A 13,209-nucleotide genomic window follows, 5' to 3' on the forward strand; every position below is an offset into this window, starting at 1 on the left:
GGGGGGGGTGAAGGAAATGGATCGTTGAGGGAGATGAAGCAGTACCTCTGCAGTTTTTTAGCTAGGGTGTCTGTATTGCACGCCTCTACCTTAGCGCTGCATCAGTGCTGATGGTTGTTGTGCGGGGGAGGGGGCAGTTCGGTAGGCAGGGCACTCAGTTCTGTTGACAGGGCGGGGCGCCCCCCTCGATAATGGTACGGGAAACACAGGGGAGCCTGTGTCTGAAAGGAAGCCTAGCAACCATGGACTGTAGATAGTGGGATATTCAAAGTCTTATCAAGTTGTCATTAAGGAACATTATTCTGAATTGTTCAATTATTGTTCAATACTGTTTTATGAAAGCAGTGAACCTCTGTCCATCGCCTGAGCTTCTCTAAATGTGTTCTTATACCCAGTCCTCTTGCTGATCTGTTTACAATTAACCAGATTAGTTACAAAACTCCTCCAGCTCTTAGTCATACCACTTACTTTAACAGACTTTGTTTCCCCTGCTCAAACTTTGAGTTGAATCTTGAGCTAAACGGGTTTAAGGTAAATGATTGCATTTTATTTAATTTGCATTTACACAATGTCCCAACTGTTTTGAATTTGGGGTTGTATTTTCTGGGTTTAAATGCAGACAATCTAAATTGGAAACAATTTCATCATTTATCTGCCTTTTTTTTTTTTCAAGCAGGACTAATGTACCCAAGTATATTTGGTAATTGTAGGTTAACTATACTGTATGTTGGAAGCTTTGGTGTCTAACTAGGTGCACTGTCCCCTCTGCAGCTCTACAAGCGCTTCAATATTCCTGGTAGTCCTCCAGAATCTATGGGAAAAGGCAGAGATTGGAATGTGGACCTTATCCCAAAGTTCCTTATGGCAAATGGTAATCCCTTATATATTATTAAATCCTATTAAAGTTTTCACTTAAATCTGTTGTCTAGAAGACCTGAAGACTTGATATCTGCAAAAATAATGACGAATGTCTTAATTTAAATTCCTTTAGCCTAGCGATGTCATAGATGTTTGACTTTTTATTTCATTTTGATTTTGTTCTTCTGAAGCAGCAGGAATTACAAGTAGAACTGAAGTACAGCTAAACGATGAGGATACAATCTCATTTCTTTTTTGTGTGCAGTAAAATATCAGCATTTGTTTGTGGAAGTCATGCTGTATGTCCATGTCTGTTTTAGGTCAGCTGGTTCGCATGCTGCTGATCACACAGGTCACTCGCTACTTGGATTTCAAAGTGGTTGAAGGCAGTTTTGTGTACAAGGGGGGCAAAATCTATAAAGTCCCCTCCACTGAGACCGAGGCTCTGGCTTCTAGTAAGTGGAGCAAATGTACTAAACAGTTTGTCAAATGTATTCTTTCTAACGTGTAGTGTGTTATTTATTTTTACATTTTTAAAGGCCTTATGGGGCTGTTTGAGAAACGACGCTTCAGAAAGTTTTTGTGCTATATTGCCAACTTTGATGAGAACAACCCAAAGACCATGGAAGGTGTTGATCCTAAAACTACAAAAATGAGGGACATTTACCAGAAGTTCAGCCTGGGACAGGAAGTCATAGACTTTACCGGCCATTCTCTGGCACTCTACCGCACAGACGAGTCAGTGGACTTTATTTTAATACTACCTTCTGTAATGACTTGTGTGCACACTACAAGTGATAAAAGTACTATTGTGATGCTATACCTATATGTAGATGCTAAAACGTTTTTAATTTCTCTTCTCTTAGTTACCTGGATCAACCCTGCATCCATGCAATAAATAAGATAAAGCTTTACAGTGAGTCTCTAGCCAGATATGGCAAAAGTCCGTACCTCTATCCTCTGTATGGACTGGGAGAACTGCCACAAGGCTTTGCCAGGTACGACACGCCTCTCAAGTATCTCATATATGACATGATATATAAGTATAGATATGGCTGTGCCATTAATCCAATTATTGGTTTGGATTTTGGCTACAACCAACCATTAAAACAAAGGAATTGTTAAAAACAAATTGATTAAAAATACTTTGCCATATTACTTTATGTCAAATATAGGTGCCAACACACCCCTGATGCACCCATGTGCCACATCAAAGTCGTGCTGTTTAAAGCTTGGGACACCGCACGTCTTCAGCTACAGAATATTTGTCCAGTTTGTCTTTTTGAATCCTTTAGATTTGTCCTGGATGACCGAGTATTAACACATACCAACAACCTGTTGGATGGGATCAATACTGGAGTTTGTTTCTACTTTCAGTACTTGGCTCCTGTTCCACAACAATTCTGTACCTGAGTAGGCATGAAGAGACCTGATCAAATGTAAACACTGGATGACACGCGCATGGCAGATGATGTTGCTGCTAATGTGTAGAATCCATATTTACTTCTGTGAACACATCGAGCTGTGTGTGAGGCCACATCGTCTTCAGAGCCAAGGGCTGTCCACGTGTAGTCTGTGGTGGTCACATTTAAATTGTAATGTGAATGACTTCACAAAAAATGGTGCCTGAGCAGAACATCAGATACATTAAGACCATCTAATGTTGAGAACTTATGAGCTGTAACCATTTTGGTCAACCCTTGAAAATAATGTTATTTGAGATTTTGTGATATGTTGCAGGTTTGTTGGTGCTTGGAGACCGTTGTGAATGACTGTCTTCTACTACCACTCCAGATTTTAGCTCACTACCTGTAAAATTATCTGTTATAGCTAGTTTAGTTGTTTTACTTGTGAGGGTCTTCTTAAATTGGTCAGACTCCAAAAGTTAAACAGTTGTAGGTGTACATCAATGATTACTTTCTAAAAGTTTTGTTAAAATCCATCCAGTGATCAGATATTTTGCTCATTGTACAAACAAAACATTATTTCTCTTCACCTTTGCAGCTGGCAGTAATGACATCTGTGTTTTTGACTTGTGATTACTCTTGTGTTGAATGAGTTGTATAACAAATAAACTTCAGCTACCGTCACATTTCTCTTAGAAGACATCCGATGTGACGGAGATATTTGCTGTTAAAACACGTGTGGTTTGTATTCCAGACTGAGTGCGATCTTTGGTGGGACGTACATGTTAAACAAGCCCATAGATGAGATAGTGATGGAGAATGGGAAGGTGGTGGGCGTAAAGTCTGAGGGAGAGGTGAGCACATTTCTCTCTGTTCAGTTCTTTTTGGTGGTAAACAAGACACTCTTTATTCTTACTTACTTAAAATTTGAGAGCTTTGCTTACAAACCTGACTGATAATCTTTAACTTATGCACAGTCACCAGACATGGTGGCGGAGTTGGTAGAGCCTCGATGAGAAGGTTGCCGGATCAAATCCCGGCTGGGGGCCTTACTGGGTGGAGTTTGCATGTTCTTTCTGTGCATGTGTGGGTTTTCTCCGGGTACTCCAACATGCATGTTAGACTAATTTAGGGGTGCACCGATTACAGTTTTCTGGCTGATCACCGATTTCAAAAAGATCTGACCTGCAGATTCCGATTTTGTTTTATAATCGACTCTGTCAGGTGTTACAGTGCCTTGTGAAAGTATTCGGCCCCCTTGAACTTTTCAACCTTTCTTGCCACATTTCAGGCTTCAAACAAATAAAAAACTGAAAAGTGGGGCGTGCAATATTATTGGGCCCCCTTGTGTTAATACTTTGTAGCTCCGCCTTTTGCTGCAGTTCCAGCTGCAAGTCTCTTGGGGTTTGTCTCTATCAGTTTTGCACATGGAGAGACTGAAATTCTGCCCATTCTTTCTGCAAAACTGCTCGAGCTCAGTGAGGTTGGATGGAGAGCGTTTGTGAACAGCAGTCTTCAGCTCTTTCCACAGATTCTTGATTGGATTCAGGTCTGGACTTGACTTGGCCATTCCAACACCTGGATACGTTTATTTGTGAACCATTCCATTGTAGATTTGTCTTTATGTTTTGGATCATTGTCTTGTTGGAAGATAAATCTCCGTCCCAGTCTCAGGTCTCTTGCAGACTCAAACAGGTTTTCTTCCAGAATGGTCCTGTATTTGGCTCCATCCATCTTCCCATCAATTCTGACCATCCTCCCTGTCCCTGCTGATGAAAAGCAGGCCCAAACCATGATGCTGCCACCACCATGTTTGACAGTGGGGATGGTGTGTTCAGGGTGATGAGCTGTGTTGCTTTTACTCCAAACACATCGTTTTGCATTGTGGCCAAACAGTTTGATTTTGGTTTCATGTGACCAGAGCACCTTCTTCCACATGTTTGGTGTCTCCCAGGTGCTTGTGGCAAACTTTAAACAACACTTTTTATGGATATCTTTGAGAAATGTCTTTCTTCTTGCCACTCTTCCATAAAGACCAGATTTGTGCAGTGTACGACTGATTGTTGTCCTATGGACAGACTCTCCCACCTCAGCTGTAGATCTCTGCAGTTCATCCAGAGTGATCATGGGCCTCTTGGCTGCATCTCTGATCAGTCTTCTCCTTGTTCCAGATGAAAGTTTAGAGGGACGGCCGGGTCTTGGTAGATTTGCAGTGCTCTGATACTCCTTCCATTTCAATATGATTGCTTGCACAGTGCTCCTTGGGATGTTTAAAGCTTGGGAAATCTTTTTGTATCCAAATCCGGCTTTAAACTTCTCCACAACAGTATCTCGGACCTGCCTGGTGTGTTCCTTGGTCTTCATGATGCCCGCTGCACTTTGAACAGAACCCTGAGACTATCACAGAGCAGGTGCATTTATACGGAGACTTGATTACACACAGGTGGATTCTATTTATCATCATCAGTCATTTGGGACAACATTGGATCATTCATAGATCCTCACTGAACTTCTGGAGTGAGTTTGCTGCACTGAAAGTAAAGGGGCCCAATAATATTGCACGCCCCACTTTTCAGTTTTTTATTCGTTAAAAAAGTTTGACACATCCAATAAATTTCATTCCACTTCACGATTGTGTCCCACTTGTTGTTGATTCTTCACAAAAAATTAAAATTTTATATCTTTAAGTTTGAAGCCTGAAATGTGGCAAAAGGTTGAAAAGTTCAAGGGGCCCAATACTTTCACAAGGCACTGTATAACGTCACAATGCACCTTCAATGTTCCAATATTATTTTATTGAAAAACAGACCCTTGAACAACATCCTAGAAACAATACAAACTTGTTTTAACTGGCCATGAGGTAGAGCTCTGAAATATAAATGAAGTTCAAACAATTGTTGTTAAAACAAAAAAAAAAAAGGTAAAATCAGTTTCTCATGCAAGTATCGGATGATTTCCCAAAATTAAGGAAATCGGGGCCGATTTATCGGTGCACCCGTAGTCTTATTGGTAACTCTAAATTGTCCCTAGGTGAGAGAGAGTGAATGGTTGTTCGTCTTGTTTGTCTCTGTGTCCAAATGTCCCCCCGCCTCTCACACACTGGCTGCTGGATATGGGCACCAGTGACACCTGTGACCTGAGCGGGTAAAGATAATGGATGATGATCATTGCTCACTGGAGTCGTTGTTGGAATGCACTGAATGAAAAGTGGCTGCACAGTCAATTGCACCACCATATGTTCAGTTACAGTCATTGGAAACTGAGATAATTAATGTTATTAACTTATTTTTATATATGAACGTTTCTGTTCTGTGCCTTTAGACGACTTCTGTTGTGACTTGGAGCTAAAGAAATGAATTGAATAAGAAGGTCCACCCTCTTGGGTTTACACATCAATACATGTTGCACTGGTTTTTTAACATGTTCTAAAATCATTCAGTCTCATGTCAAGTATACAAACACAACACAGTTGCCACCATGTCATTATTAAATCGTACCTGACCTGGTTATTACAGGACTCTTACCATGTCTGCATCCAAAACTTCAAGAAGTGAACAAGAATGGGTTTATTTTTCTCCTTTGACTTTTATTTTCTGAGTTCAAATGCTGTATTTTCCCACAACCACCTTGTACCACACTCCTTTAAATAACATCTGTTAATTCCACGATTGTTTCATTAACTCAGACTGCGAGGTGCAAACAGCTGATCTGCGACCCAAGTTATTTTATGGAACGTGCAGAAAAAGTGGGCCAGGTGATCAGAGCCATCTGCATCATGAATCATCCCATTGCCAACACTGGGGACGTGAACTCCTGCCAAATCATCATCCCTCAGAACCAGGTCAACAGGAAGCATGGTGAGTGCACATGTTAAGCAAAATAAGTTCAGTTAAACAAAACTTTGAGAAACGACCCGCCTGCTTCTGTTTGGAACAGACGTGTCACTAAACTCAGCCAAGTTTTAGTTCTGGCCTCATGAGCTGAGCAAACATTCTCAAAGTGTACCAACATCTTCATGTTTAGTAAGAACATAATTGTTCTTCCACTGTCCACATGAAAACATGAACTTATCTGTTCTGTGTGTTCAGACATCTACGTTTGCATGATCTCCTCTGCTCACAACGTGGCAGCAAAAGGTAAATACGTTGCAATCGCCAGCACCACAGTGGAGACGAATGACCCCGAGAAAGAGATCAAGCCAGCGCTGGACCTACTGGAGCCCATTGAGCAGAAGTTTGTCAGCATTAGCGACCAGTACAAACCTACCGACTCGGGCACTGAAAGCCAGGTGCGTTTATTCAGTAGAATAAGAGAAAACGTTGTTTATTTGTCATATGCAGGTTCACGCAAGGTCAACAATGCAATGACATGTTCAGGATAGGAGTGGGCGATATGACTCAAATATAATATTGTGATATTTCAGAGCATTCTGGTGATAACGACAAATTTCTTGATTAACAAAAACAACAAAAAAAAAAGAAATCAAAGTTATTCATTTGACAAAATTAACTTAATATGTTGCTTTGCAGTATTATATAAAAATAAAAAAAACAAGGGTTAATTTTCCTGAAATTATTTTATTTAGTAAAGTATTCAGTTTCCAAGTATAAAAATAAAAAGATCCTTCTGTTATTTAGATTGAAAAAGTCTGCACAAAATATAGATCAATAAATCCACCACAGAAACTAAAGTGCAGGTGAAGTTTCCCAAAATAACTGAATAAAATGAAGCTTAAAATCTGTTGAGCATAAATGTAACATGCAACAAAATATATGTTTCTTTAAATGAGCTGTAACTTCCAGAACTTGTAACAAGGTGATCTGACCCTGAAGCTTGTTGGTGTTTCAGCTTCCTCTGTTCCTGCAGGAATGATTCATTTCTCTGATGCTCTGTCTCTGATCACATGACTCTGTTCATGCTCCATGGACGGTGGAACTAAGAGACAGCTGAGCCGCGCGTTGTTTGTTTTTAGCTTTTTAGCTAGCTAGTATTGCGCGTAACTAATTAGCGTTACACCAGTACCGACAGGTGAAGGGGGGTGCGCGGCTCGGTCGTTTGGTGCACTTGGTTCTGTTAACGGGGCGGGGCACCCAGATGTGTTACATCATGAAATTAACATATCGTGATATCATTTATTTGCCCAGGCAAACTTTTTTTACCGGTATTATCGTGAACGATATGATATGGCCCAGCTGTAATTCAGGATGAGAAGAACTAATACGACTTGCTGACAAAAACCAAGAAATACTAAAGTATGCAATAAGGGTACAAAATAAAGTACCAAAAAGTGAAAAAGAAATGATAATACTTCCAAGATCCTAAAGAAAAAATAGTAAACAACAACATGGTAGAATATAACGGTGCAGCTAGGATGAATTAGTATGAACAAGTATTTTAAGGAGGGCGGCACGGTGGCTCAGCTGGTAGAGCTGCTGCCTCTCAGCGAGCAGGTCCCTGGTTCAAACCCCGGTCCAGGGGCCTTTCTGGGTGGAGTTTGCATGTTCTCTCCGTGCATGCGTGGGTTTTCTCCGGGTGCTCTGGTTTCCTCCCACAGACCAAAAACATGCATGTTAGGCTGATTGGTAACTCTGAATTGTCCCTAGGTGTGAGTGAGAGAGTGAATGGTTGTTTGTCTCGTTTGTCTCTATGTGTCCCTGTGATGGACTTGCGACCCGTCCAAGGTGTACCCCGCCCCTCACACAGTGATTGCTGGACATGGGCACCAGCGACCCCCGTGACCCAAAATGGAATAAACGGGTAAAGATAATGGATGGATGGATGAAGTATTTTAAGGTAGTAATATAAGCTTAAATTCTCATGATGTATACTGCACAGGTAGTGAGGAGCAATGAGATGAATTATGATGGCAAGTAGTGACATATACGATACAGCTGCGTAGTGTATTAACAATAAAAACATTAGTTGTCACAGATGTGGCTTGATGTTATTACCAGTTGTTCAGTGTTAATTATCAAGAGTTCAGTAATCTGACAGCTTGTGGATAACAACTGTCCTTTAGTCTTTTCGTGTGCGATGACTGACTCCTGCATCATCTGCCTGAGAGTAGTAGATGGAAGAGCCCTTGTGCTGGGTGGGTGTGGTCCTTAATGATGCTGCTTTACAGACATCGGCTGTGGTAGATGTCCTGGATGGTGTGGAGACTACTACCAGTGATGTCCTCTGCTGTTTGCACCACCCTCTGTGGTGCTTTCTGACTGGTGCAGTTCATGTACCAGCCTGTGATGCAGCCTGTCAGCAGGCTCTCAATGGTGCACCTGTAAAAGTTGGTGAAGATGCTGGTATTGGTACCAAACTTCTTCAGTCTTCTTAGGAAGTAGAGTCTTTGTTGGGCTTTCTTGACCACAGTGTCTGTTTGTAAAGTCCAGGACAAGTAGAACTTTATTGGTATAACTGCTAATTAACTAGCTGATATCGGCCTGTCAGTGTTGACGTCCCTAAATCTAGTGTCTTTAACTGTAGTAGAAGGACTTGGGTGACATTTTGAATCCTTTCTTACCTTGTAGCATGCTAAGTAGCTTCTTATTCATGTCAGCTTTGCAGGGATGGAGAGTCTGTAGCTGATGTTAAAACAGTGTTTATTTGTTCCCACATGCAGCCAGCAGGACGTGCATGCAGGTGACGGCTTGTATCATAACTGGAACTTGAAAGCACACTTCTGCTGTGCCAGAACAAAAGTAGCCCACTTCCATTAAATCTGATCATTGTAAAACTTTCTGTTTTACAGTCACATAGATCCTGTCTAATGAAACGGGGAGGAGAATTATTAAAATGAAAAGATGATCTGGAACATTTTTGTGTTTATAAGTTTGGGTTCAGCTACTATCACACCAAATTTTAGTTAATATCTGTCAAAGTGGCTGTTATAGCTTTTTTGTGTTCTAAGGCTTATTGTCTGAATAAAATCAGATCATTTAAAGTCCTTTAAGGGGGGAGCTTGTAGCAAAGTCAATGTACGACTCAGAAACCACAATAATAAAGATGCTGTTTAAATGCACTAATTTATTTTCCAGCTCATCTAAAAGCATCTTTTAATCAGGTTGGCTCCGAAGGTTATTACCTTTAAATGTTTTGTTTTCCAGCTTCAAGTTTGTTTTCATAAAAAAGAAACGCATCTTGCTTTAAACACACACAAATACTATATTAGCGCATAATAAATTTAAATAGTCCAAAAAGTATAAAATAAATGTTTGTTAAAAAACTAAAGTTTGTTTCAACGTTCTTCTGAACACGGATAACACACATGGTTGACAGCTGTCCCACAGAGCAGCGTGTTCACTCAGTGCTGACCTTTGCTCTCGCAGGTTTTCATTTCCCGCTCGTACGACGCCACGACTCACTTCGAGACCACCTGTGACGACATCAAGGACATCTACTGCAGGATGACCGGCTCAGAGTTCGACTTCGCTGAGATGGAGCGCAGAAAGCAGGACATCTTCGGGGACACGGATTAGACACAGCTGCAATACTCATAATAATTAAAGACCGTGGAAATTAATCAAATATCTTCCCACCTGTTGGCTGACCTGGTCCAAGTATAGGTCTGCTCGTTGAAATAGCTGATATTGTTGGTTAGGGTTTGGGATTGGATGATGCTTCTTTTCTTTTCAGATTGAATATTGCACTAAACCGTGTATTAGAAAGTTATATCCTACATTAACATGACTCATTGTATTAAGATGATGCATAGTCCAAAGATGCCAAATCCAGAGATGAAGCATTCTCAGTAAAATCAAAGTTAGGGGGGACGGGGTATTTTTGGGGTCAATGTTCTGCAAGATTAAAACAAACGTCAACAAATGAGACCGTTGGGTTCTGCAGGAAGGTTTGTTTCATGTCAGGTTGAGTGTTGTGGCTTGGCTTTGTCCAGTTTTTTTTTTTTTTTTAATAATGTGAGCACCGAACTTGTTCCTGGCAGCAAATACAGTGGGATTAAGTGAAATGAAGTGATTTAATGTGTGGTCTAATTTAACGTCGCACTGCCAGGACGGTGACTGTAAGCCAAGCCGTAGTGACATCTGTATTTAATGAACCACCTGAACCTGTTCTCAATAAAGTGAGCGATGCATTAGTTTGTGTATTCTGCTAAAATGTTGTAATCTAAGCATTGCCAGCTGATTTCAGATATGGTTGGCTGTAATGGTTTAAAAAGAAAAGGACCAAATGTGTACTGGAGCAGTATTGAACTGATGGAGCCTTGTCATTTTATTTCTTTTTTTAAAACAACTGTAAAGAAAAAACCTCCGGGCTCGGTGATTTCTGTACTGCTAAGTAAAAAAAAAAAAAAAAAATTATGGTGCATTTGCTTCTTTTGTAGGTACACTTTATATTTGTTTTGAAAGTCATTTACAGATCTCCATCAATGCACATTAGCACATTTTTAACTTTAAATCTGTAAAGTTGATGCGTTGGCTAAAAGGGATTAGCTGGAATATCCATTTTGAACTAGAATAATTTCCAAACGAGAGACATCCATCCATTATTTCCTTCAAGTTTCTGCTTCCACTCCACATTTAAGTTTTAAAGCTGTGGCAGCCATATTGGACTGGGTTGACTCGTCCACTTCTGTTCCAGATGTTTATAGTTTCTGTATGTTTTGCTAAAATTCGTACAGTTGTAGAGATGTATCCCCTTTTTTTAGAAGATGAAAGCACCATCCTGGTCTGCCACTCGAGGGCATTGTCCCAGTCATCCATGCAACACTGAAGACACGTCAATCATGACGGCCCCACAGCATCCAGAGCCTTCAGCATCAAAGGCCACATCTCGTCCACCAGTGGCACCAGAGCTTCGTGACCACCTCTGCCATGGTGATGGACTGGTCTTTCCTGCAGCTCTCAGATGCTGCCTCCTCTCAGGTGGACTGGACGGATTAAGGAGATCCTCTTTCCACCACTCAACAATGTCATCATTCCACGTCGGTGCTGCACCCAGTCCAAGCTCAGCCTGGGACAGGGCCACCTGTTCTCCGTCACTGAACGCTGTGCCAGAACCTCGAGGCGAGCAAAGTCCTCCACGGCCTCCCTGAAGTTCTCCCATGCTCAAGTTGTTGTACTTGTACTCAGTTCTGCACTGTACCTGTCCACTGCTTGGGGAGTTGCTGGTGTCCAGGCTGAGTTTATTCAGCATCATACTCCTGCAATAACTTTGATCATACCACCCAAGCTCATTTGAGCAGGACCGTCCTGGATTTACTCCTTCCTGTCACATAATGCTGAAGATGGGGTGGGGCACCGTCCTGCGTTTGACAACTGGCTTGACTGAGCGGAGGGGTGCAGAGGGGCTGTTTTACAGCTTCATACAGTGGGTTGGGTCTATCATAAATTAAATTACACCTCAGCTTCCCAAACCTTTGTAATTATTCTGATGGACCAAACCATTGCAACGTTACGATGATGCAAAGTGAGCTTGTAACAAAAGTGTCCTCAGCACAGAATGAAAGGGATAAACATTTTCACAGTTTAATATGTTTGTTCATTGGTTCAGACATCAACCACATACTAAACATTAAATCATCTGATTATTGAATATTGATTGATGGGCAGCACGGTGGCAGAGCTGCTGCCCCACAGCAAGCAGGACACCCTGGTTCAAATCCCTGTCCTGGGAGGAGTTTGCATGTTCTCTGTGCTGCGTGGGTTTTCTCCGGGTACTCTGGTTTCCTTCCACAGACTAAAAACATGCATGTTAGTCTGACTGGTAACTCTAAATTATCTCTAGGTGGGAGAGAATGGTTGTCTCTGTGTCCCTGTGATGGACTGGAGACATGTCCAGGGTGTCCCCCGCCTCTCCCACAGTGATGGCTGTGTGGACACCAGTGACCCTCACGACCCAGAAAGAAGAAGCTATGCATAAGAAGTGGGTAAAAATGGACGGATTTGTTAGTACACAAGGATAAATACATAGGATATTTTGTGATAACAGTATGATGCAGTCACAACAAACTCATGGTGCTCATAAAAACAATAAAAGAAACAAAATAAGAGCAGTGCAACTTTTAACTTTGTTATCAGATAAAGTTCAGCTTAAAGGGTAATTGTACGTCAGTGTTCCACCTTTCAATAAATACATATGATTTTTATGTTTTTTTAATTACCTCAGAAATTTAGTAAAATGCACATCAGATGGCTGGAAATTTCATAGTTTTATTTATTTATTTATCTAAAATTTTCAGGGGTGCATGTCCCTGGATTGCTGAAACTGTTTTGCACGCCAGACGAATATGTAAAGATCAGTATGTTAGTCACCATTTTTGTAGTTGAATAAATGGACAGTTTAATTAAAATGTTTATTTGTATTGTGCTGTTCTGTAACACTGTGTTTCTTGTGTTCTGAATCTATAAATGTTTTATATTTTTACCTATATTTATGAAGGCCTGTTCTTTGCGAGGCAGCGATTGAAAACTACAACTACCAGCATGCACTGTGAGGGTCAATGTTTGTCACGTGACTCGTGCAGTTAGCTGACCGGACGCGGCTTGTGTTCACAAAGTCGTGATAATCTAACCGCAGAGACGGAGGAGGAATGGAGATAGAACATTCTCCGTCGTATTTCTTTGGAGACATCGGTGAGTCGGTACCGAACGAGTTGACTGTTGGGTCCGTCAGAGTCCGAACCGCACCACAGGTTCGGTTCCTGAAGCGGTCAGCTCTTAAAAGGGTTGATGTGTGAGAGTTTGGGTTCGGGGACACAGAGGCTGGGAGAGCTGCTGCCTCTCAGCAAGAAGGTCCCCGGTCCGAATCCCGGCCGGGAACCTTTCCGCGCATGCGTGGGTTTTCTCCGGGTACTCCAGTTTCCTCCCACACACCAACAACATGCATGTTAGGCTGACTGGTAACTCTGAATTGTCTTTAGGTGAGAGAGTGAATAGTTTGTCTCTGTGTCCCCGTGATGGACTGGAGACCTGTCCAGGTGTCCCCGTGATGG

General features: G+C 41.5%; 2 protein-coding genes across 2 annotated transcripts in view; both read left to right on the forward strand.

Moving 5' to 3' along the window:
• Window positions 1–10,204, forward strand: part of LOC119428383 (rab GDP dissociation inhibitor beta) — a 19,506-nt gene extending 9,302 nt beyond the window's left edge. Inside the window, exons 3-10 of the mRNA XM_037696062.1 lie at window positions 772–871; window positions 1,179–1,313; window positions 1,398–1,596; window positions 1,725–1,856; window positions 3,019–3,118; window positions 5,950–6,121; window positions 6,353–6,552; window positions 9,587–10,204. Coding sequence (XP_037551990.1) covers window positions 772–871; window positions 1,179–1,313; window positions 1,398–1,596; window positions 1,725–1,856; window positions 3,019–3,118; window positions 5,950–6,121; window positions 6,353–6,552; window positions 9,587–9,736 — 1,188 coding nt within the window. The 3' untranslated portion in view covers window positions 9,737–10,204. The remainder of the gene's footprint in view (window positions 1–771; window positions 872–1,178; window positions 1,314–1,397; window positions 1,597–1,724; window positions 1,857–3,018; window positions 3,119–5,949; window positions 6,122–6,352; window positions 6,553–9,586) is intronic.
• A 2,557-nt stretch (window positions 10,205–12,761) lies between these two features.
• LOC119428014 (ankyrin repeat and SOCS box protein 13-like) overlaps window positions 12,762–13,209 on the forward strand; it is a 13,611-nt gene continuing 13,163 nt past the window's right edge. Inside the window, exon 1 of the mRNA XM_037695658.1 lies at window positions 12,762–12,850. Coding sequence (XP_037551586.1) covers window positions 12,808–12,850 — 43 coding nt within the window. The 5' untranslated portion in view covers window positions 12,762–12,807. The remainder of the gene's footprint in view (window positions 12,851–13,209) is intronic.

This window comes from Nematolebias whitei, chromosome 22 (genome assembly GCF_014905685.2).
Source record: "Nematolebias whitei isolate Nwh7 chromosome 22, NemWhi1, whole genome shotgun sequence".
Lineage (NCBI taxonomy): Eukaryota > Metazoa > Chordata > Actinopteri > Cyprinodontiformes > Rivulidae > Nematolebias > Nematolebias whitei.